The sequence below is a fragment of the Penicillium samsonianum genome, assembly GCF_028829775.1.
Source record: "Penicillium samsonianum strain IBT 33392 chromosome Unknown utg000004l_segment0_segment0, whole genome shotgun sequence".
NCBI classification, from domain to species: domain Eukaryota; kingdom Fungi; phylum Ascomycota; class Eurotiomycetes; order Eurotiales; family Aspergillaceae; genus Penicillium; species Penicillium samsonianum.
This window is the reverse complement of record NW_026643262.1, coordinates 3,530,715-3,552,336: the sequence shown is the minus strand read 5'-3', so window position 1 is coordinate 3,552,336 and position 21,622 is coordinate 3,530,715. Positions and strand designations below refer to the sequence as shown.

General features: G+C 49.5%; 7 protein-coding genes across 7 annotated transcripts; 4 read left to right on the top strand and 3 right to left on the bottom strand.

Moving 5' to 3' along the window:
* Nucleotides 1-3,329: 3,329 nt before the first annotated feature.
* Nucleotides 3,330-5,926, bottom strand: N7471_008258 (FHA domain protein; the record flags this gene model as incomplete). The annotated part of the gene is made up of 4 exons (XM_057280977.1): nucleotides 3,330-5,404; nucleotides 5,462-5,594; nucleotides 5,649-5,851; nucleotides 5,911-5,926. 4 exons carry the CDS (start codon nucleotides 5,924-5,926, stop codon nucleotides 3,330-3,332), a joined length of 2,427 nt encoding a protein of 808 aa, XP_057135237.1.
* A 1,255-nt stretch (nucleotides 5,927-7,181) lies between these two features.
* On the bottom strand, nucleotides 7,182-9,146 carry tom70 (putative mitochondrial outer membrane translocase receptor (TOM70); the record flags this gene model as incomplete). The annotated part of the gene is made up of 3 exons (XM_057280976.1): nucleotides 7,182-8,675; nucleotides 8,722-8,801; nucleotides 8,852-9,146. The coding sequence occupies 3 exons, from the start codon at nucleotides 9,144-9,146 to the stop codon at nucleotides 7,182-7,184; spliced, it is 1,869 nt and encodes a 622-aa protein (XP_057135236.1).
* A 418-nt stretch (nucleotides 9,147-9,564) lies between these two features.
* Nucleotides 9,565-10,335, top strand: N7471_008256 (Aminotransferase class IV; the record flags this gene model as incomplete). Its single annotated transcript, XM_057280975.1, has 1 exon — nucleotides 9,565-10,335. The coding sequence occupies one exon, from the start codon at nucleotides 9,565-9,567 to the stop codon at nucleotides 10,333-10,335; it is 771 nt and encodes a 256-aa protein (XP_057135235.1).
* Nucleotides 10,336-10,492: 157 nt separating this feature from the next.
* Nucleotides 10,493-12,039, bottom strand: N7471_008255 (tryptophan--tRNA ligase WRS1). The gene is made up of 3 exons (XM_057280974.1): nucleotides 11,937-12,039; nucleotides 11,470-11,875; nucleotides 10,493-11,413 (listed from the first exon to the last, which is right to left on the bottom strand). Exons 2-3 carry the CDS (start codon nucleotides 11,859-11,861, stop codon nucleotides 10,498-10,500), a joined length of 1,308 nt encoding a protein of 435 aa, XP_057135234.1. The 5' UTR covers nucleotides 11,862-11,875; nucleotides 11,937-12,039; the 3' UTR covers nucleotides 10,493-10,497.
* Nucleotides 12,040-16,001: 3,962 nt separating this feature from the next.
* Nucleotides 16,002-17,141, top strand: N7471_008254 (uncharacterized protein; the record flags this gene model as incomplete). The annotated part of the gene is made up of 2 exons (XM_057280973.1): nucleotides 16,002-16,039; nucleotides 16,172-17,141. 2 exons carry the CDS (start codon nucleotides 16,002-16,004, stop codon nucleotides 17,139-17,141), a joined length of 1,008 nt encoding a protein of 335 aa, XP_057135233.1.
* A 1,011-nt stretch (nucleotides 17,142-18,152) lies between these two features.
* Nucleotides 18,153-19,691, top strand: N7471_008253 (uncharacterized protein). Its single transcript, XM_057280972.1, has 5 exons — nucleotides 18,153-18,535; nucleotides 18,591-18,600; nucleotides 18,654-18,809; nucleotides 18,856-19,129; nucleotides 19,177-19,691. The coding sequence occupies exons 1-5, from the start codon at nucleotides 18,385-18,387 to the stop codon at nucleotides 19,594-19,596; spliced, it is 1,011 nt and encodes a 336-aa protein (XP_057135232.1). The 5' UTR covers nucleotides 18,153-18,384; the 3' UTR covers nucleotides 19,597-19,691.
* A 500-nt stretch (nucleotides 19,692-20,191) lies between these two features.
* N7471_008252 (mannosyltransferase complex subunit MNN9) lies at nucleotides 20,192-21,392 on the top strand (the record flags this gene model as incomplete). The annotated part of the gene is made up of 2 exons (XM_057280971.1): nucleotides 20,192-21,307; nucleotides 21,372-21,392. The coding sequence occupies 2 exons, from the start codon at nucleotides 20,192-20,194 to the stop codon at nucleotides 21,390-21,392; spliced, it is 1,137 nt and encodes a 378-aa protein (XP_057135231.1).
* Between the last annotated feature and the right edge of the window lie 230 nt (nucleotides 21,393-21,622).

Here is a 21,622-nt window from a genome sequence, read left to right as displayed (position 1 = left end):
TGTAATGGATGTAGAGGTATAGAGAAGGGAGATATTGGAAGGTAAAAGGTGCAGATGCGGAGAGTGAAGTATGATCAGAATCCACCTGATATAAAGTGCAGGTGGCTTTGTGGTATTTTTCCTGTTGGTTCTTCTTTTTTAATCTCAGGGGCAAGCCTGTCAATAAAGAATAGCCGATATACTGTGAACCCTGAAAGAGCAGTTGGGAACAAAGGAAGACAATAGTATAGGCGAAAGTATAAAGCCAGAAATAACAGACGAAGAAACAACGGATTTCATATACACGAAGAAATCAATCAGTGCCACCAACAACGTTCCCGAGAGTTTCCAAGTGTCACATACGATATGCACAACGAAGCGTGGACTTGATAACGGAAATCAGAATTGAGTCCACCGGGATGATCAGCCGGACAGAGAGAGGGACGGTGATAGGACAGTTAGCTAGGTACATGATGTACTTGGATATTTCGTTTACACGCATGGGGGCCATTTCAATCGAATCCTTCGGCTATTCCCGAAAAAGAAAAAGAAAATAGATCCAACATGAGAGGAGAACGGCGCAGAAACGGTTCTGGACTTAGCTGAGTTGTCAAACCCGCTTCCCAGGTGCTTGTGCCTGTCAAGCTAAGGTACCCAGCTGCGGAAATGCAGGGTTCATGAAACAGGAGCTGGTGGGGGATTCTGGTGTTTCTCGATCCACACGACCGGGCCTACGTCGCTCATACGTTTTGCAAAGGGTTCATTCGCTGGTCATTCTGTGAGAGGACTTTTAGAGCAGAAAACCTGCAGTGAAACCAAAATATTACCAAATTGGCAAATCAAAGCTTGATGCATCGTTGGGCAAGACGGTCGTTCATGTGCAGTGGAAAAGTTGTCCCAGGAGCATGGCCGCTACCTCGTGATACAACAAATCTTGACCGCACAAACTGGTATACAATTATCCTCCCGAGTTAGACTGTTGAATCGCCACGAGTATGGGATGTGAACTTCCAACCACGGATAGCTGCATTGGACCATGCAACCATGATCTGATCTCCGAGATGATGTATAGATGATAGGGGCCATGCTGGGTGGATTGTCGATGATTTCTCCTCCGTGGACCTCTCTTGTCAGCTCTTGTCGTATTTTCCACGTATGGGACGATCTTTCCATCTCAACCAAATAAAGTAAAGCACCATGCATAGAAGTTGGAATTGAGAGTCAGATGGTCACCAGACCAGTTCGCTTAACATATACCGGATTAGGAACAGTGTTCAAGGGCTTATAGGAAGTACGGTTGCAAGGCGTATGTTGTAGCTGCCTTGAGCAGTAAGAAAAGCGCGCGGTGACAATCTCGTGCAGGGATCCAATCGATACAATGATCTCCATAATCCGCATATCACATTGATAATAATGCTTTGCAAGCACAATCTCCGATAAACACCGGAGAGAGCGGATGCATCTGACAAGCACATGTGGTGTCGACATAAAGAAATCCGAAAAAAAAAGAAAGAAAAAGAAAAAAACCGCAGCTGTAATATGAGGTGAAAAGAAAGCCCTGTGAGAGGTGTGAGCTACCAATAAGCATAAAGAAGCAGAAATCGAAATTTGGACTCGCAGCCAATCGCACTCCATACACTGCCCGAAGCCCGAAGCGCCGTGGATGTGATACTTAGCCTCAAGCAGGTAACCGTGGAGGGGATGCGGCTGCAAGGACAGGGGCACCAAAAGGACCTAGAAAAACCCCCTTTAACATTCTCATCTCAGTCAACATTGCAAGGATTCCTTGCAGCCGTTTGACTTTACATCGAATTCATTGTATGATCTGACCTGAAGTGTTTCTGCAGATTGGTCACATGCAGACTTGAATCCTGCGCAAATGACACGCATCCATGAACAGCTCAAATAGATTCACTGGTCTCTGGGTTTGCATGCGGTCTGCCATCGGCCAAAAGATCAATGTAACCCGAATACGAGTTCAGATAGAAGCAACGGGTATGCGCGTCATTAGGCGGGGCTGTGGATTTGTTTATTAAAAATGTCAGCCTCTGATTGATCATGTTGTATGGAAGAGAGCCCAGCTACTTCAAACTCCATGGGCTTGGCTTGTTCAACCAGTTCGCTGTTGGGGAGTACACCTGCAGCCAGCCACTTCTAATCACACGCTAGTCCAGGATTCGAAGTCCAGGATTCGAAGTCGGGCTGGAGTCGAGACTTCGCATGGGCGGCAAGTTGCATCAACCATTATAACGGAGAAGTTTCTATCGATGTCTCAAAAGAGCTATCTGAGACTTCCGAAGGTCTGTCCTGGAACCAGAACGTTTGCAAATCGCCTTTCATCGGCAATCAATGTCACGGTTGAACCCCAAGGATGATGCCGGGGGGGGAGGAGGGGGAGGAAAGAAAGTAAAAAGAAATTATGAGGTTGCACGTAAATGGAAAAAGAGCGACTCAATTGCAAGTCAGCTGATATCAACCTATGGGATACCTGCAGCCCAGTTCCCATTGTCGCTGCAAGAGGTGAGTCTGGGTCGTAGTCACCTTTTCTTCGATGGCCTGTTGGAATATTCCTTCCATTTCTAGTTGAAATGAGATGGCTATGTTCTTTTGCTGTCAAACAAGTTAGGATACAACGTTGTATATGCAGATATAGAAAGTCGAGCAGCACCGTAGAACATCAGATACTGACTATTCTCCGAAATTCGGCACTTAAGAGATTACCTGAAGCATAAAATGAACTCACATGCCAGGCAAATGCTGACCTTCGGCGACAGTGGAATGATATCACGGTGCATTTTTAAACGAGGCCACTCCAGACTACCCAAAACCGGTACGTGAGAGGTACTGAAAGGCTGTAGACCACGAGGTGGTCTATAGGGTTACATGATACGTAGTCAAAATTAAAGGATTGGCATTCTCCATTACGAACTGCATAGCTATCACACGGAAAAAGAATAAGGCGCGACGTGGCGTTCCATCTTAGAGTCACCGTATCTGGCCCAGCTAATGGTTGTGTGTGTAGCCACAGTAAAGGGGGAAAAGCAAAGAAATAGGGCAGAAACAAAGTATCCAGCCAACAAAACGCCCAGTAGTAGCTGTTCCCATGGCCACACCCCAGTGATCGAGTGAGGATCTCGTGTGCTTGCTCATGGAGCCACAACATAAAAAACAGCGAAGGGGGAGAGTAAACAAATAAGCACCCTGATCCATCCTTCCACGCAAAGCCAGGACGCCTGGGTAATCCCGAGATCATAAAATTGTTGGAATCACGCCGAACCTCATGTGTCGGCGTTAAATCATAAAATATCAAAAGGCAGAGAGCAAAAGAAACAGAAAACAAGTGATACCGATCACTGGAAGTATCCATTGGGCAAGGCTGCTAGGACAGCGATAGTTCCCAGACCACCCAGCAGAGCGCTGACAACAGCCGTGGTGGCATGGCTTGCCAAGGACTTTGAGGTTGGATGATTAGGCTTGATTCGCTTTGCCGGACGCTCATTCTCAGCAAGTGCGGAGCTGATCGCATCCTTAGCTTCAGAGGAAATTGTGTACGAATTGAGATCTGGCTGGCTAGCTGGCTCTACAGGCAGCCGCTGAGCATCTTGAGAAAAACCAGGTTCAACGGACGACGATTCCATCTCTGTTGCAGTACGCTTCACATTTGATTTTCTAGATGTTGCCAGGTAGGGAAAGGCATTGTCCACGGTAGCGCTGGTCGAGAACGGTCCATCGTGATAGCAATTCCCGAATCCATGGTATAAGGGCGGAATGCCAACAGTGCTGTCGACCTTCTGTTGCATTGGTGGGTATTTGTTCTGACATGAACTTGGCAGCTCACCAGAAACAGTGTATGTCGGGAACTGAGCGCCTGGGTTTTTCATACCAGGGGTAGTCTGTGTCATCAATGGGTTTCTCTCGTTCGGTGTGGGGTTCAGTGACTGGCCCCCGAGAGCCTCGTCAGGTACATGCTTGGACACTTCAACGGCATCAGTGTGGTTGATGCGTCCAAGTTCCTTCACATACTCCAAATCAAGCAAGGAACGGGTATCAGGCTTCTGCAGAATACGGTGTTCAAGACTCTCATCCTCAGAGGAACAATCAGAGTCGTTTTCGGATTCATCAGAGACCTCATCATCTTCCTCCAAGTCCTCGTCATAATCTTTCTCTTCGTCGTCTTCCTCGGAGTCTTCTGTCGACACTTCACAGCCGTCTCCGTGAATCGATTCGCTTTCGAACATCCCGTATGAATATTCGCCGTAATTCTCTGAGATCGAATCACTGCGACCATCTGACTCAGACATGTACCCCTCGCTTCCCTGGGCTTCTTCGTCTGAATCAACGGACTCGTCATCAGAGAGCCAATTTTCATCGAAATTCGGATCCCAGTAAGGAGCCACATCGCACCATCGATCTCCGATCATTTGGGGCTCCCAAGCCCTCACGAACCAGCATTTGTGACAGTCATCAACCTCGGTTTCAGTCTCGAGCTGGCGCTTCAGTTCCTCGCTGAGAAGCTCCAGTGGCTTTTCAACGATCCACCACCAATTGCTCATCTGCTGGCCGCCTTCGTCTTCGTAGATGATCCAATATCTTCGCTTGTCGACTGACCAGTACCTAAGAAGGTTGCCGGGCATACGATGGAACGACGTGTCTGATTCCTCGGAGTCCGGCTCCCAATAGACTTCTGTCCCAACGCAAGGTTGGAAGCTAGGGGAATCGTCTACCCAGTACGAATCTTTGGAGAGAGAACAACGGCGTGCAGCGTGGATAATTTGTCTGTCATGGTCAACGTCGGGTATGATGTTGGATTCACCCCAAGCCATGTCTGCCAGGCGCATGAACATAGGCCGCATCATGGTCCAATTGCTGAAATGAATTTCGGGTACTTTCTGGTAACAGATTGCAGGGAGGCTATCTGCTTCATGTGCTTGTTGAGCAGATAGAAGTTCGGTAGAGGCCAGTTTGGCGGGAGATATATTGGCATCTGAGACCGGTTTACCAGGAGATGGTTTAATGTCGGAGACCGGTTTGGTATCAGACAGCGGACTAAGAAGCTCCGGGACCAGTGGTGTGGGGCCGAGCATAACTTTTGAGATAGACTCCTCGGTAGGAGAAAAACCTTCCCAATGGAGCTCCGGCTTGTCCTTGGAATGTTCGTCACTTTGGACGCTCGAGGCAGGAGAAACTAGAGACGTATCCACGGGCTGTAGAACAGTGGTTTCCCAAGATCTAGCAACAGACTCTTTAGAAGAGTCATCACTGGGGAGGTCGGCAGCCTCCATGTCGCTATCGTCTTCGGGGACAGAGAAACTGTTGGTTGACGGACTTGGATCCGGTTTGATAGCAATACCATCATCTGGAATGACCACACGCTGGGGTTTGAGCCACTCAACCTTGCAGCGGACTTCGATGGCCTCAAAAACCTCTGTACTTGATTAGTTCCAGTAATTCAAGTACTGTTGGACTCAGACTGCTAACTTACCCTGGCCACGGTCGACATCAACACCAAATCGGATGATATCTCCACTATACAGTGGGGTATCCACATCTGTCACCAGCTTGCTATCATTCAGGAAGGTTCCGTGTGTTGAGCCACAGTCGGCGATGAAAACCATCTATCAAGGGATGTCAGCGAGACTATATGGTCAGATTTGGAGGTTGGAACTAACATTTTGGTCCGGCGATATGTTAAGAAAGGCATGGTCACGAGACATGACCCGAGACTCAAACCAAGCGTTATCTGTTGCGGGACTCCGTTTTCGAGTTTCACGCTTTGAGGCACGTCCGATGGCCACGGTCTTATCATTGTTGGTGAGGGTGAGGGTACGCAGAGGGTGGGTGTCTTCGAAAAGGGGGACGAGCGTCACGGTGACTGTGAATTCGAGTTGTCAGTTGCAGGCAAGATGACTGTTGAGACATCCAAGTACTTACCGTGTGGGTCTGACATGGTGAAAGATAGATCAGCGATAGTGCTATGTAGGATCTAGAAAGTAGAAATAGGAAGCTGTTTGTTTCTAGACGACGGTTAGACTGATAGATAGAATTTCATATGTGATAAGAGAGATCATGACATCAAGGTAGAATGGATAACAAAGCATGGGAAGATGAAGGGTGGGGGTAGGAGGTTAGGTGATTTGGAGACAAAGGCAGCTTACCCGGGTGTTTCCAGGCTGCAACGCGATCACATGGACCAGTTGAAACAGCCGGGAGATGGCAGAGTTATTGCAGAAAAGTAGTTTGCGAGCAGAGCAACTCAGAGCAGCGAATATGAAAAGTTGTTCAAAGCACAGAAGGTGTGGAAGGGAAAGGGAAGGAAGAGGGGTAGGGTCATGAATCAGGTCGAAGTTAGGTTCACCGCTGACATCGACGACGTTTGGGTGTGGGAAACCCCTTTGACATGGAACTTAACTTGACCCTCAGTTACCGGCAAATCTACTCAGAATTTAAGAAGTCGGGATTCAACAAGAATCTAAGAAGTAAAGTATCCGGAAGCTGAGGAACAATGAGGTATGTATGAGAAGTGATAGTATAAGATAAGCAAATGAACGCCGTTGGCTTATTTCAACTCGCATATACCCTGGCCCGACAGGACTTTCCCTACTGGAAACAGACCCGCTAAATAGAGAGAGTATGTACATATGTATCAACTAACTTACTGAAGCTTTTAGCTATTTAGTCCCTTTCTTCTTCGTTGAGGCATCTCCAGAAAAACAAAGTCCGGAGATGCCGATAAGAGGTGGGGTCAGCTGATGTGGGGACACACGTCATGGTCACCCGCACACTAGAACATTTGATATACAATACCGAGTATGTAGTGCTTCGTAGTTACAACCTTGGAAGTTCATATTTTGTAGGTATACAGTGCGTTAATCTGATGTTAATGAGCACTCTCAAATTCCTCTATGGTACACAAATTACTACATGGTCAAACCCCAATGCACTTACCCGGGCTCGGTTTGCCGTCCATCGGCCCATTCCATCCCGAGTCTTATCTCAGACAGACCCAGTACCAAAACAAAAAGAAAAGAAAAGAAGGCGGACGGGGAATATGTCAACCGATAGTAAATACATGCGGAGAGAATAGTGAACCGGGGATCCAAAGATACCGAAGCCGGAAAAGAAAAAGGCTTAGATAGGAATACCCAAACCGGGGCGAAGAAAGAAGCGAAGAAGCGAAGAGCGAAGATGGTCTGCTGACGCGCTTACATGGCAGGAGCACCACCGTTCATGGCACCCATGGTGTTCAGGCGGGCAGCTAGCTGGGGGTACTTCTCCTGAACCTCCAACTGGGTGCGGGTCGCCTCGGCATAGGAGATGGCGTTGATGATCTCAGCCTCGGTGCGAGCCAGCTCAGCAGCGCGCTCGAAGTACTTGAGGGCCTGGGAGACCTTGCCTTGCTGGAGGAGAAGCTGGGCCATGGTGCCGACAGCAATATCGCACTCAGGATCAATGATGAGGGCCTTCTGGCAGAGATTCTCGGCCTCCTGGAAGTCGTGCTTCCACTGGAACAAAGCAAGAGCCTTGTTGATCAGGGGCAGGACGTTGATGCCCATGGGCTTGCTTTGCTTCTCCATCTCAACAGCCTTGTCAAACTTCTCAATGGCCTCGGAGTAGTTCTGCTGGTCAAGCAGAAGCTCGCCGTAGTAGTTGTATACATCGGGGACTTCCTCAAAGTTCTTTACTGTCCGGCGGAAAGTGGCCATCGCCGAGGCGACGGAGCCCATCTTATATTGTGTCACACCAAGTTGGATGTGAGAGTAAATGAACGACCGGTCGAGGTCGATCGACTTCTGGTAGTCCTTAGCGGCCTCGGCAAGCTCGGTCAGGATGAAGTGCAGCTGGGCACGGTGGTAGTAGATATCGGGGTCGTCCTTGTTGTGAGTAATGGCAAGCTCAAAGTCATCGGCCGCAGCGTCCTTGTTACCAAGCTCCAGGTGCAAGCTGGCGCGCTTGATGTAGCTTTGAACCAGGGAAGGTGACAGCTCGACACTCTTGTCCAGGTCGACCAAAGCGCCAGTAGCGTTACCGCCAAGGTAGGTGAAGGTGGCTCGCATGTTGAGGGCCAATCCTTCAAATTCGCCGAGCTCACCGAGCTCAAGTGCCTTCTCGAAAGCAGCAGCAGCCTCTTCGTAGCCATCGGCAGTCTTCTTGCCCATAGCGATGAGACCCTTACGCAGCTGGCCCTTGCCGGACTCATCGCTCAACTCAACCGACTCCTCCAATCCCTCGGGCAGGACCTGGGGACGGAAGCTCTGGAGGTAGTTGGAGACAAAGGTGGCACTAGGCAACTTCTTGGTGCGCGCCTCCAGAATAGCCTGGCTCTTCTTCTCGGCAACCTTCTTCAGCAACCGTTCGAGCGAGTTGCGGCTCACGTCGTTGGAGAAGGCATCAATGATACAGCTGGCTGTGAAGTCGAGGAGAGCCTCGCTGTACTTTTCAAGGTGCTCGTACGCAATGGCTCTTCGGTTGAGGGCCTTGACGTATTCGCTGTCCATGGCGAGAGCGGCGCTGGTGTCCTCGACAACCTTCTCCCAGTTGGACTGGACGTTGTAGCACGCGGCGCGGTTGGAGTAGAAGACGGGGTCGGGCTTGCAGATAATGGCCTTGCCGTATAACTCAATCGCGTTGGGGTAGTCCTTAATTCCGTAGGCCTTGTTACCGGCAGCCTTCAGCTTGGCCGCATAGGCGTTGCGGGTCTTGACTTGTCAGCGAAAGTGTGAGAAAGAACATTGCTTAACATACCTCATCGGACAGCTGTCCAATAGTTGCCTCATCCACTTCGGGAAGCTCATCGGTGGGCTCCTCTGCCTTTTTGGGAGACTCTGGAACCTTGTCAGTCATACGACCACCGTATTTAAACAAGAGCACATACCATCCTTCACTGACGCAGCCTTTTCTTCCTCAGCCTTCTTTTTTTCTTTCCGTCGCTGGTTCTTGCTCTTCTTGGGTGCTGAGGGGATGGATTTGCTGGAATCATTCAGGTAGTAGACGACACCCGCGCCGGTCACGACAACGGCAACACCGGCAATGGTGTAAACAACGGCCTTGTTGTCTGAGACCCAGTTGGTGATGCGATCCCAGACTGATGCCGATGATGACTCGGTCAGCTTTGATGTATCAAGCACCACATTTTGGGCGGGCGTAGGTAACGGCAATTCGTTCGACATGATGTGTAAGGGAACCAGGCAAAGGGACCGACGCGGCTAGTTCTTTAAATGTGTACAGATGTCAGTATTCAATCGGTAAGTCAGGGCCAACTAGACTGAGACGGAAGACAAGGGGGTCACTAACCAGACCTCGACAGAAGGAGTTGGATGGGGAAGTTCGGGAATGATGAAGCTCAAGAGGAAAAGTCAAGGGTTCCGCTGGCCGGATCGGCCAATCACGCGCGCTGCGCCGGTAACACTCAAGTTCTCCACAACACATGTTCGGATTGAACAGAGTTGGCTCATCGGATCTTTTTGTATTCTTCCCTCTTTCTTCTTCCAATTCCGTCCGAAGCAACGTCGTGTGGATTCGTCTACTATTTAGCAAGACTGACTTGGTGACTACAGCAACGACCGTAAGCCATTGACTTTCGCAAAAATGACCGAGAACTCTTCAAGCCCACAATCTTTCGAGATCATTTCCTCCCTTCGCTTTGACCCAGGCCTTTCAGATGCAGCCTGTCGCCATGCATCAAGCTATCCCGATCCTCACAAATCCCCCTACTACCTCCTCGCCTATCACCAAGACCGGCTCATAGCTGCTGCTGCTCATTTCCAATGGAACGGGGCCCTCAACTGGCTGCAACAAGACTTGCAAAGCTTCGAGGAGTTCCTCGACTCGTCAATTGCGGACCGAAGCAAAGCGTGGAGGCTTCGAATTGTAGTGAACAGCAAAGGAAAGGCGAGAGTCGAGGCAAACCCAACAGTGAGCATTGATTTAATGAGTTTGTTCATTCCCTCTCTACATACGAACCCAAGCCTGCCGGTATGGCGCGTCTATGTCGATACCCAATCAACAATTCCTTCCGCCTTCACGACACATAAAACCACCGCGCGTGATGACTACACGTCTGCACGGCTGAGAGCAGGAATTAATTCGCCGACAGACCTTGCGGAGGTACTGGTCGTGAACCCGAATGGCGAAGTTATGGAAGGCAGCATCACTACGCCGTACTTCTTGCGGGACCATATGTGGATCACGCCCCCGCTGAGCAGCGGCGGCAATGCAGGTACAACACGGAGGTATGCGTTATCTCAGGGTTTCTGTCTAGAACACACCATATCCCGGGATGAGCTTGTGGATGGCGAGTTGTGTTGGTTGAGCAACGGCGTAAGGGGGTTCATTCGAGGCCAAATCATAGCCAAGTAAGAATTTCCCAAACTACATAGTATGTACCTATGCATCTACTTGGATAGGTACATATGTGGACTAGCCGATATTTGAATGGTATTGGTAAATTGAGGAAAAGGCTATGAAATCATACGTATTTTTGAACTTGATTGCTCCGGGAAATGCCCCGTGCCTCCAGGCTTATTTCTTAGCCTTCTCGACCACCACAGGGTTGGGATTCCCGTTCCACTCTAGAGGGCGAGGACGCATGTACTCGGCCATGATCTCATCCGTAACCTGAGCCCTGCGCTCCTGGAACCCTTGGACATAAGTCTGAAGCTCAGCGATACACCTCTGCTTGATCTCGCCGGTCATCATCTTTCCACCCTCGTAATCGGTACGGATGCGCTCCAGCTCCTCGTCATCATCAAGGAAGAATGTCAAGTACTGGAATGGGATATCGTTCTTGGTGTTGCCGCCCAGCTCGCGCTGCAACTCCGCGGTGTCCTGGCCACCTGAGAAAGCGTGCTTGTTGATCTTGTTCTTGATCTTGTTAGGCGTGTCGCTCATGAAAATGGCGGAACTGTCGACACTGGCGGACATCTTGGATCCAGGACCCTGGAGGGCGGGAAGGAAGATAGAGTGGATGAGAGAGGGCTTCTTATACTTCATCTTTTCCGCATGTTCGCGGCACTGGCGGAAGTAGGGGTCTTGGTCAATGGCGCATGGAATCAAACAAGGAATCGATGCGACCTTCTTCGTCTCGGTACCGAAGATGTGGGGGAAACTGGTAGAGAAGGCCGCGGCAGACTGTGTGGCACAGAAGTGGAACTCGCCAATGTTGTTGCTGTCGTTAAACCCGAATGTGCCCTTGACCTGGTTGATTGTAATTCTCTTTGCCATCCGGCACATGTTCTCGTAGAAAGCACCACCAATGAATTCGAAATCACTGAAGATAAAGGTCTTCTTCATATCGAATCCAACAGCAATGATATCCTTGGCGTTTGCTTTTGTGTATCTCTTGGAGTCCTCAATCTCGATCTTCTGAGAATGCATAAACTTCTCGTCGTCAGTCATCATTATAACGAGGGGAACATCGAAGACGTCCTGGAGCCATCTAAATTTGCATCAGTTTCCGGTATCTGCCCAAATGGTCATCGAGACTAAACATACTTGGTGAACTCGAACGGCACAGTGTGTCCAACGTGCATGCTGTCGCTACTCGGCCCACGGCCAGTGTAGAGGAAGAATGGCTCGCCCTTCTCATGCTTATCCAGAATCTTCGACAGATCACGGTGACTGAACACGATACTCCGGCGCATGAAGCGGTGTGGCCGATGGCCAGTCACTTTCTCAAAGCGCTCCAATAGAGCTGCATTGATGGGTGTGGCTCCAAATTCCCTCGTGAGCTTCTCGTAGTCGACCGGCAACAGCTTGCCAGATTCATCAACTCCTCCGGAGACATCGAAGGGCGTCACGACCTGGCCAACGGCCTTGCTGTCTGGGGTTTTCTCGTTGATGCTCAACGAGTTGAGCGCCGGAGGCTGCGTTGCTTCGTTGGCCATGGTGGTTTCTTCGTCTGATATAAACTAGTCAGTTCTTTAAGTTTCCAATTGGGTCAGTCAAAGGCCAGTTCTCACTTTATTTTATGGTTACGAAAATCGTGAATTTCTTTTGTTGCCCCTCTCCAATCTTCCAATATCGCGGGATGAGTCAGAATTCCCACTATCAGTGGGCACTCTGATTGGTCCATTTTATACATTATCAGGTGACCGGTCCTAGCCCCGCCAAAGCCCTCTTTTGTACTTCTTAATGCTTTCTTGTTCAATCAAATTTGAGTCAATAAAAGCGTGAGGCTCTCCATTAGATGAGGTAGGTATCTCCGGTGTGCCTGCATTGGATTCAAGGTTTATATTTATAAGTAGAGTGTCTCAAGAGCGATCGCCGCCGAAAATATATAACACCAGAGGTTCGAGTATATTTTTCTTATTAACGACAAAGAAAACCAGATAAATCTAATTCTCATTCATATCTACATCCTGTGGTAATATGTCTGAAGCATACATAGGTAGAGCGTTTTCAGGACCCCCACGATAGTACACAGAGACTTGAACAACTTTGGCTTTCACCCAGCAATGTAGGAAGTCTAACCTTTCCCCCGTCGTCTTTGTATTATTGGTGGCCATAAGATGCGAAAGTCACATTATGCACTATTCCAATGTTTGCAAATGAGCTCTCAGCAGAGTCAGCCATACAGGCTTGACCATGTAGAAAAGGTACTTTATAAGCGCCTGTCCATGTCAGGTAGCCTTAACTCGAGTATCGGGCTTTGGGCTACTCAAAGCTCCCAGAAAGTAGTCACATTCTAGCCGCATAGCCGTTAAACACGCCAGATTCCCAAGACAATGAATAGCTAGTGCGGTCACAATATCAATGACGTCCATCTTCCAGCGCCGATCCTATCTCTCAAGACCAGCGTTCTAGGTAGTAAGAAAGACATTTCACAAAGAAACACCGGCTATCGCTTTGGAAATCCGAGCGGCAGTCAACAGCATAGGATCCAGACCTAACAACCCTCTACCTATCCTGAATTATATCCTCGCCCATCTAGAATCCCTCCTGGTCTTGATGATCATTGCCCAAAGCTATGTATTGTGGTCTCCATGCTCTCATGAGAAGTATCTCGAGTGTAATCTATGATGTGTATGTATGACTACAACAGCAAACAGATAGGTTATCTTTTTCTCGCATGCAGCGGGGCACTGTCTTTTTGGTGTTCACAACTGGAGCATTCTTGAACTGGCTGTTTCGACAACCGGCGCGGAAGATGAACCTGGACCCGGACATGGATATACAATCTGTGCTGGAGTTTCTTATTGAGAAGCTGAGGCTTCAGCCAACTATTTTGGGGATCAGCTGTCAATCAGATGGGCAGGACGCTACTCATGGATATCCACCCAAACTCCCCCGCCGCTATAGGAGCAACCTCCAACCTCGCTCGGTGTCTATTGGACTCTGGCAGCTCGGTCGCTATGCTTCTACTTATGCACAAGATAGGCAAGGATTAGCTGTACATGCTCCCTGGCGTGGCTTGGGCATTTTGTAAGATTTCACTGGTGGGTTGGTGAAAACAGCTTCGAAAAAAGCGACGGTCCAGAGCCAGCATGATCCAAGGATTGCTCTGTGATTGCTCTCCAGTGGAAGCGAGAAACTTTGCTAGGGCACCCCGGCTTCCCGCATGCTGTCGGCCCAATACTCCTAGTCCAAATGTGATATAGGTGCGCTGTACTCCGTACTCCGTATGGAGTATATCAGCCCACTTTTCTAGTTCACAGTAAGCACTTACTCCAGCCCACCAACCACTACCCGCCTTGCCCCGCGCACCCGCATCGGGTACCACCCCATCCCACCACATAATTCCCTCAACCCGAAACTCCATGCAGCAAGCCGCCGCTAAGCACGCCTTATTCGACGGGCCTGCAAGCCACTGTATGCGACAGGCTAAACCCCCTTACGCCAGGCTATCGAGTAAATCTCCACAATGCGGAAACCAACCGATTGTACTCCGTATAATTGGTGACATGTGTCGGTTAGTACCAGGTCAGGATGATGAAGTAGTAGACTTCGGATGTGTGGGGCACTCATGTTTGAGATCATGCCGGCAAGCTTGTCTTTTCGGTCTGCTGCAGATGCTGGTCGCTTTTTTTTTTATAAGGCGGAATACCATATCAATAGTTTTGGTCTATGAGGGAGAAAGAGTTGGGATTTGGTATCAACTTTCGGGGCCGTGGGAACTCCGAAGGGGTCCGGTTGACACGTAGCTTTGTCATGTTGGGTGGTTGAGGCCGTGGGAAAGGGGATCCGCTTGCTTTGTTGGCTGTGCGTTTTGTGCAATCTCGGTTTTATTTTATTTTACATTTTTTTGAGATTTGGATATATCCCGAATAGGATTCCAGGGTTGGTTTCACTGGGTCAGATAATTTCCGTGGTGGGGGGGAGGAGCCGAGGCTATGGTCTCATAAATTCCTTTTTCCCGTGCACTTGGACTCGAATTTGAATTTGGACTATAGACTCCTCGCTAGTAAGTTTCACTCTCTCTCATGTAGTACGGAGTACAGCAGAAAGGTCCAGGAGGGTGCAGAACTGACGGTATGCAAGGGCAAAGGGCAAAGCTGCCGAAATTCACTGCAACCTCGATTTACTTTCCAGTATTCAGAATGGTAGGCATACTTATTAATATCAATATATTATTCGCCACTTACAACCCTCAGAGATATTTGATTCTAAATATACATATTTCAAGTGGTGTGAAGAAGATCAGCTCTAGATATGCACCTGGGCAAGGTACGCGATAATGAAACCAAAGCCAGCCCATTCTGCAGCTAGCCCAATCAAGTCTAATGGTAGGTTGCCCCAATTTGCTTTTTGTGTCTTTATTAGTTCGTCTGCGACTCTAACGGGTCATCGTATTGTTCAGATGTCCCTCTGCCTGGGGGATTATGGTTCACCCAATAAAACGATAAAATAAATATCTCCTGTTCTAAAGATATCCAATTCTGCAGCCTTGTAACCGAATGCGTCACTGTTCCGGCAAAGGGGTAGCTTGGACAGTAATCCAAGACATGCACACACCCCAGACCATCATGAGGTTGTATCAAGCACCTAGAATATGTTATAAGGAGATTCAGCGTAGTGTGCCAACCAGTCAGCGTCAACGGTTTCCTCCCTCCACGCGTAGTGATAGGTGTCGGGTGATGCGGCGGACCAGGCAATACGGATGGTGGTTGGCTGAATGGAATCTCCTATCCAGCTTAGGGACAGATTAACTTTAGCAGAAGGATGTAGACGGATGACATGAGTCGGTACATAGTCGGGACGTCACTGTGTTGAGTCAAGACGCGTGCGAATCAGAAATGACCATCTCGACGCATGACACCCCCGGTTACTCACTTGCAACTGGACGGGAATCTTCACCCATTTTCACATTTTCACTCTGGGCGCCCACTCTCTAAATCAAAACAGGATTATCTTTGTGATATGAAGAAGTCATTATTTTTTTTTTGAAGTCTGGCCCTTGGAAGGAGCTTATGGGTCACCGGGTAGTTGCGCGTGGAGAGAGATGTACCTGGGTGAAATATTGGTTTCACAGGTGCCTGGCCCGGAGCTTTTAAGAAAGGCATTTCCTAGTTCTCACTGTTTCTTTTTTTTTTCCTCTCACATTTTATCCAATTTCCAAGGGTTTCCGTATCTTATTGGGGATCGAAGGAGCTCCACTATTCAAGCGGCACATTCGTCATCCCGTCCCCCAACCTTGGATATAGCCTCGAAAGAGCATTCTGGATGTTAAAGGAACCGGAGTCCTCGGACTCAGATTATACCTAGTAAGAGATTTTTTTGTATTTTTTGCATTTTTTTCCCTTTATTTTCCCAGTTTCTGTGTTATTTTGTCGTCATTTGCAATTTCTTGTGTTCTATTCTTAATATTTGGTGGAGTTTCCCCCCGCAAGTGCTTAATGCACACTAACCAGGAAAAATAAAAACCAACAGATGCGAAAACATTCTCCCCCAGATTCCCCTTTTTCATTTTCCCCTTCATCTTCTTCTTCATCTTCTTTCTACCTATCATCACGTAGTAGTTCATTTTCCCCAAGTAAGTGGCTCAATTACATATCCATTTGATTATCTTTCCTATTTTGAGGTTCCGGATGTCTTTCCCCCTCTTTCACCATTGGCCTACCCCCCTGTGGGTTCTATATTCTCAAAACTCTACCCCCTCGGTGACATATATTAAACATATTCTGTCGGCTATCGCGATACGCTTTCATACATTCCTCGCTAAACACGTGTGGCATTCTCATTTCCATGCTAATCAAAGTTTAGGCCTATCATTGGCCTCGCACCGGCGCTCAGCATTCCAACCAAGAGATCATCTTGAGAGTCTGATCACGAAACACGGCTACCCCACACCTGTGTCACTCTCCTCCCTGCGAGATCTGACAGCCACCTCGTCTACTTATACTCCCCCTTCGCCACCTCGTCGGTCCCGTTATCCGGATACCATTCCGATCGACGGTTTTGACTCGCTTACCTTATCCTCATCCACGAGACCCATTCCTATCCCAAGACGCCCCGGTCCAGTATACGAGGACCTTCCAGTGACACCACTCACCGGTCGATTCGATCACGACTCTTATTTTGACGATTGGGAACGTGCGTCTCAATCCGCCAGGTCCCGACAAATCCCTTCAATCCGGCCTACCCGTCGCGGCCAGTATCCATCGCAGCCCCCACCATCCTCGACAAGGATGCGTTCTGATAACTCACCTTATTACTCCCCGGCTGCCTCGCCTATCATGTCTCCACGACGCTCACATTCTCCCCAACCAACTCGCTCTCGGACCCAGAACCCATCTAAGGCCAAGCAAACCCAAAACTTTCATCTCGGCAGCCTGCCCCGGTTCCATCCCGCCGTATATCAGTCGAGCAGTACTTCTCACAACGCCACTGCTGCCCAGCCTACATCTCCTCGCCAATCTCGGCAGTCTTCCTACCGCACTGCAGCCGGGTCACGCGACATGGTGTGGCAGTACCGTGAGTTCATCGAGGGCGTCCACCAAAATCCGTCCGCGCCCCGTTTGGATCCTCTGGTCAGCCCGGGCCCCGTCACGCCCCTGGCGCTAGAGGCTGGTGACTACCTCGCCCATGGCTCGATGAACAACACATCCGAGCGGACTCCACGAGATGTCCCAAAGAACTCCGGCCCTCCGGCTGAGCTGGTGGAGAAGCTCATTGCCTATGAAGAGAAGGCTCGGCAGATGGCTCGAAAGTCCGCCAAGGGCCGGTAAGAGACCTATCCCACCCCGGCTTTGCATCAAAAGGTTCTTTCTGTTTATTATCCATTAGAGAAGTGGGAAACACTTCGAATCCTTTTTTCGTGTCTGTTCGTTTTATATCGACTTTTTGGTGTTCTGGAACAAAATGAGCTCACCCCACAAGGCTGATACAGCGTGCATGGGGCCTTTTGTTTTTTTGTTTTTCCTTTTCTGCTTTTTTGGTTCTCATTTTTGCATTCTCATCATTCTCACTCGGTATGATCAAATATCCTCGGCCTCAGCCGACTACTTCGTTTGATCTTGCATCACGACATCATGTATCTAAATTATATATACCCCGCTCTAGTCCAGTCTCTGGACCTTGGCATATCCAAGTGGAAGCCAAGTATCAACCTTCAATACGAAACATTATATCGTAGTTCTTTTTTCCCTTTCTTGATTTAACCACACCACAGTAACAGCTACCCATCCGGCGCTATGACCGGAGTTCTCTAGGCTGTCGAGGGCCAATGTCCTCTGAGGCGCGGTGAACAGACATGTTGGTCTAGCGGTTTGACACTTGGATGTGTCCGTTCGATCATATACGCTTCATTTGGAGTCCACCGTGCCTTCAGCATTGCCCAGATATCGAGTACCTTTCAGATCTCTACGTAATTTGGGCAAAGACTTTTATCTTTTTTTTCGGACCCTGTACGGCTTTTCCCTAGCAGGCTTCCACTAAGTCCTGCCCTGTTGTCTTTGGGATTGGTCCCACGTAACCCAGGTTTTATAGGGATCAGATAAGAGATGATATACTCTACCTAGGTACACGCAAACTCTCAAAGTTAATCCCCAGGTTTACTACTCCATATAGGGCTAGCTCGAAAGCCACCTCCAATTTGTGCCTAAGGCATCACACAGGATTCGGAGGAACACTCACTCTCCCCGAGAGGAATCTGCGGGGCCCAAACGATCATTAAAACAACTCCCCTCGATAATATTTTTCTCAATTACTCCATTACTTTATACAATTATATATATACCCCGGCTTCCCCAGAAAAGACGCGCCATTCTACAAAACCCTCCTTGGCAGCCTAGCAACCACAAATCACTCTATCCTTACTATCCTTATCGGCATCCGTCACCACATTTCGATTTGATCGCCCGCGCGTTGCGCACGAGCACCCTACGATTTGCACGAGGCGTCCAGTCCGTGACGCATTGGATCTGTGATCCAGGATCAGGGATTGGGGGAAATACTTGGGGTTCTTAGACGATGTCATCGACGCCGACGCCTTTGCCTGTTTCGGCGCCTGACATGATGGCCCAACAGAAGGCGGAAAACGCGCTTGCTCAGTCTGGGACATCGAAGTCGAATTACAAGGGTTTTGTGGCGGGCGTTTTTTCAGGCATTGCGAAGCTCAGTGGTAGGTTGTATTCTGTGCCTTGATTTGGAGTTGAAGCTAATTTTGTTTTCTACAGTTGGCCATCCGTATGCATAACCAATTACTTCACCTTTGATCTGTTGTTAACGAAGTCGCACAGATTCGACACCATTAAGGTTCGCCTACAAACTAGCAAAGATGTGCAGTTCCGAGGACCGCTGGATTGCACGTTGCAGACTTTGCGAAAGGAAGGATTACAAGGGTTTTATAAGGGAGCTACACCGCCGCTGGTCGGATGGATGGTGATGGACTCTGTGTAAGTGTTCCGCGCTATTAAGAGGAATCGTGCTGACCGCCTGCAGGATGCTGGGCTCATTGACTCTATATCGCCGATTATTACTCGAGAATGTCTTCTCGAAACCTCACATCCGCCCTTACCTCCCCTTCTCGCGCTACCAGCCAGACCTCGCAATCCTTCCTAGTTTCGGACATGGTATTGCAGGTATCATGGCCGGTACAACGGTCAGCTTTATCGCAGCCCCAGTAGAGCATGTGAAGGCACGCCTGCAAGTGCAATACGCCGCCGACAAATCGAAGCGCATGTACAGCGGGCCCATCGACTGCCTGCGCAAGATGGTGAGTGCCGATTACCACATAATGTACGCATCAACTAACATAGATAGGTTCGCACGCATGGTGTCAGCGGCCTATACCGCGGCCTCTGGGCGACGGTCTTCTTCCGCTCCTTTTTCTTCTTCTGGTGGGGCTCCTATGACGTCCTCACTCGCTACTTCAAAAAGAACACTACGTTGTCTGCCCCGGCGATCAATTTCTGGGCCGGTGGCATCTCCGCCCAATGCTTCTGGCTCACTTCCTACCCGTCCGATGTCGTTAAGCAGCGACTTATGACTGACCCCATGGGTGGTGCGCTAAATGACGGCAAGCGACAGTTCCGCGGCTGGAAGGACGCTGCAGTCGCCGTATGGCGTGAACGTGGGTGGAGAGGGTACTGGCGGGGCTTCGTTCCATGCTTCCTTAGGGCATTCCCGGCGAATGCAATGGCTCTGGTTGCGTTCGAAGGCGTGATGCGTACCTTGCCCTAACTCCATGATGGTCTACACGAACCCCAAATGATTGCATATATACCGAAGTCTCATGGCTAGATAATTATTTAGAAGAACATACCCATTGTTTTATGCATTATTTGCCCCTGAGGAAAGTTAATCGTGGATTGGGGTAGTCCGGGATCAGGAATGTGCCATGTAGTAACGGGCCGCATTCGGCGATGAGAGTCTTCGGGACCCTCCTTGAAGTATCCCGAGATAACACGGAGACTTTCCAAGGTCCGAGCGAATCCTCATTCGCAATTGGACCATGTAACTGAAGTTGTGATCTCGCCCGCCGTTGAAGGGTCCTTGATAGTGAGGTGACATGGGTTGTCTTCCAAGGTTGGTTTGTCTCCTTCCGGACGGGGCAAAGAATAAAAGTTATCAATTATCCATAGCAGTTCTCTTTGAAATTTTCAATCTCTTTCACGTCCACATTGCTTTCCCATAGTCGTCACCAGGGGAAGGAATTGAGGCAAGGTTGAATCTGGTTCCTTGGTGCCTGAGGCATTCCAGCAGTCTAAACGTCAAACGGTTTCACTGGACAGCGACACGTTTCAATCTCCAATTTAACGTCTAATGCTGATCGGCCATGGCCGTTGCACGCTCCATGCGCCGCGCGAGCCCAATCAGCCTCGTGCTAGCAGCGCTGCTAGCATTTGGCTTCATATGTTTCATGCTCTCGCCCTCGACTCCCTCCGCATCCTCCGCATCCGCTAGCTCCCAACAGCGCCAGGAAAACGCCGCCGAACACCCTCTCTCCCCACCCACAAAACCCTTCTTCAAATCACAGGCAGTTCGAAGCGATGGCCACAAGGCAGCTCCCCCTGTTGTCCACTATGACCTCAACAGCCTAACCAACACCGCGGACTCAGTAGCCAACGGCGAGCGGGTCCTCATCCTCACCCCGCTAGCCCGCTTCTACCAAGGATACTGGGATAACATCGAGAAGCTGAGCTATCCGCACGAGCTGATCTCCCTGGGCTTCATCGCACCGAAGACAAGTGATGGGAACGCCGCAGTTGCGGCTCTAGAAAAGGCCATTGCCAAGACGCAATCGGGACCAATCGACAACCGCTTCGCGAGTATCAGCATCCTCCGCCAAGATTTCGACCCGCCATTGAAATCCCAGGATGAGAAGGCCCGCCATGCAATCGGCGCGCAGAAAGAGCGTCGCCAGTCGATGAGTCGTGCGAGAAACAGTCTGGTCTTTACAACGCTCGGCCCCGGGACTTCGTGGGTCCTCTGGCTGGATAGTGACGTCGTCGAGACACCGGCCGCTCTCATTCAGGATCTAACGGCCTTCGATCAGCCGGTTATTGTGCCGAACTGCTTCCAGCGCTACTACGATTCCTCGAAGAAGAAGTGGGATATCAGGCCTTATGACTTTAACTCTTGGGTTGATAGCCAGACCGCGCAGAACCTCGCCGCGAACATGGGGCCTGATGAGATTCTCCTGGAAGGCTACGCTGAGATGCCTACATATCGCACCCTGATGGCGCACTTGCCAGATATGAAAAAGCTTGATCCGAAGAAGATGCTTGCTCTTGACGGTGTTGGTGGTACGGCCTTGTTGGTCAAGGCTGATGTGCATCGCGACGGTGCCATGTTCCCTGCCTTCCCGTTCTTCCATTTGGTTGAGACAGAAGGTTTTGCGAAGATGGCCCGACGACTGGGATATGAGGTCATTGGACTCCCAGATTACTTCGTATGTTTCGGTTTTTGTCTAGTCTGCAGAGAAGGGGGTAATCTTGCTAACATTTTTTTTCCAGGTCTACCATTATAACGAGTAAATGGCTTCCAGCCTCGTCTAACGTCTATTTCGCTTGCATACATTGCGCTGTGCGCGTCTCAAGCTCTTTCTCGCCTTTCTTCGCCATTTTAGAGATTCATAAGCAACATTCACCTCAGCATCTATCCTTCCGCTGAGGGGATTTTTATTTCATACGTACTTGGGATGGTCGCTTCCCCAAGTCTCAAAATTGACTTGCATTCTTCTATGTATTACCAAGGAATATGACTG

What these genes read in the sequence shown, in the direction of transcription:
- N7471_008255 (XM_057280974.1), bottom strand. Translation starts at nt 11,861, where the DNA reads ATGGCCAACGAAGCAACGCAGCCTCCGGCGCTCAACTCGTTGAGCATC. An exon ending in GTGCCGTTCGAGTTCACCAA is followed by an intron (nt 11,414 to 11,469) that starts GTATGTTTAGTC and finishes ATGCAAATTTAG; the next exon opens with ATGGCTCCAGGACGTCTTCG.
- N7471_008253 (XM_057280972.1), top strand. Translation starts at nt 18,385, where the DNA reads ATGTCATCGACGCCGACGCCTTTGCCTGTTTCGGCGCCTGACATGATG. An exon ending in TGGATGGTGATGGACTCTGT is followed by an intron (nt 18,810 to 18,855) that starts GTAAGTGTTCCG and finishes GACCGCCTGCAG; the next exon opens with GATGCTGGGCTCATTGACTC. An exon ending in TCGACTGCCTGCGCAAGATG is followed by an intron (nt 19,130 to 19,176) that starts GTGAGTGCCGAT and finishes TAACATAGATAG; the next exon opens with GTTCGCACGCATGGTGTCAG.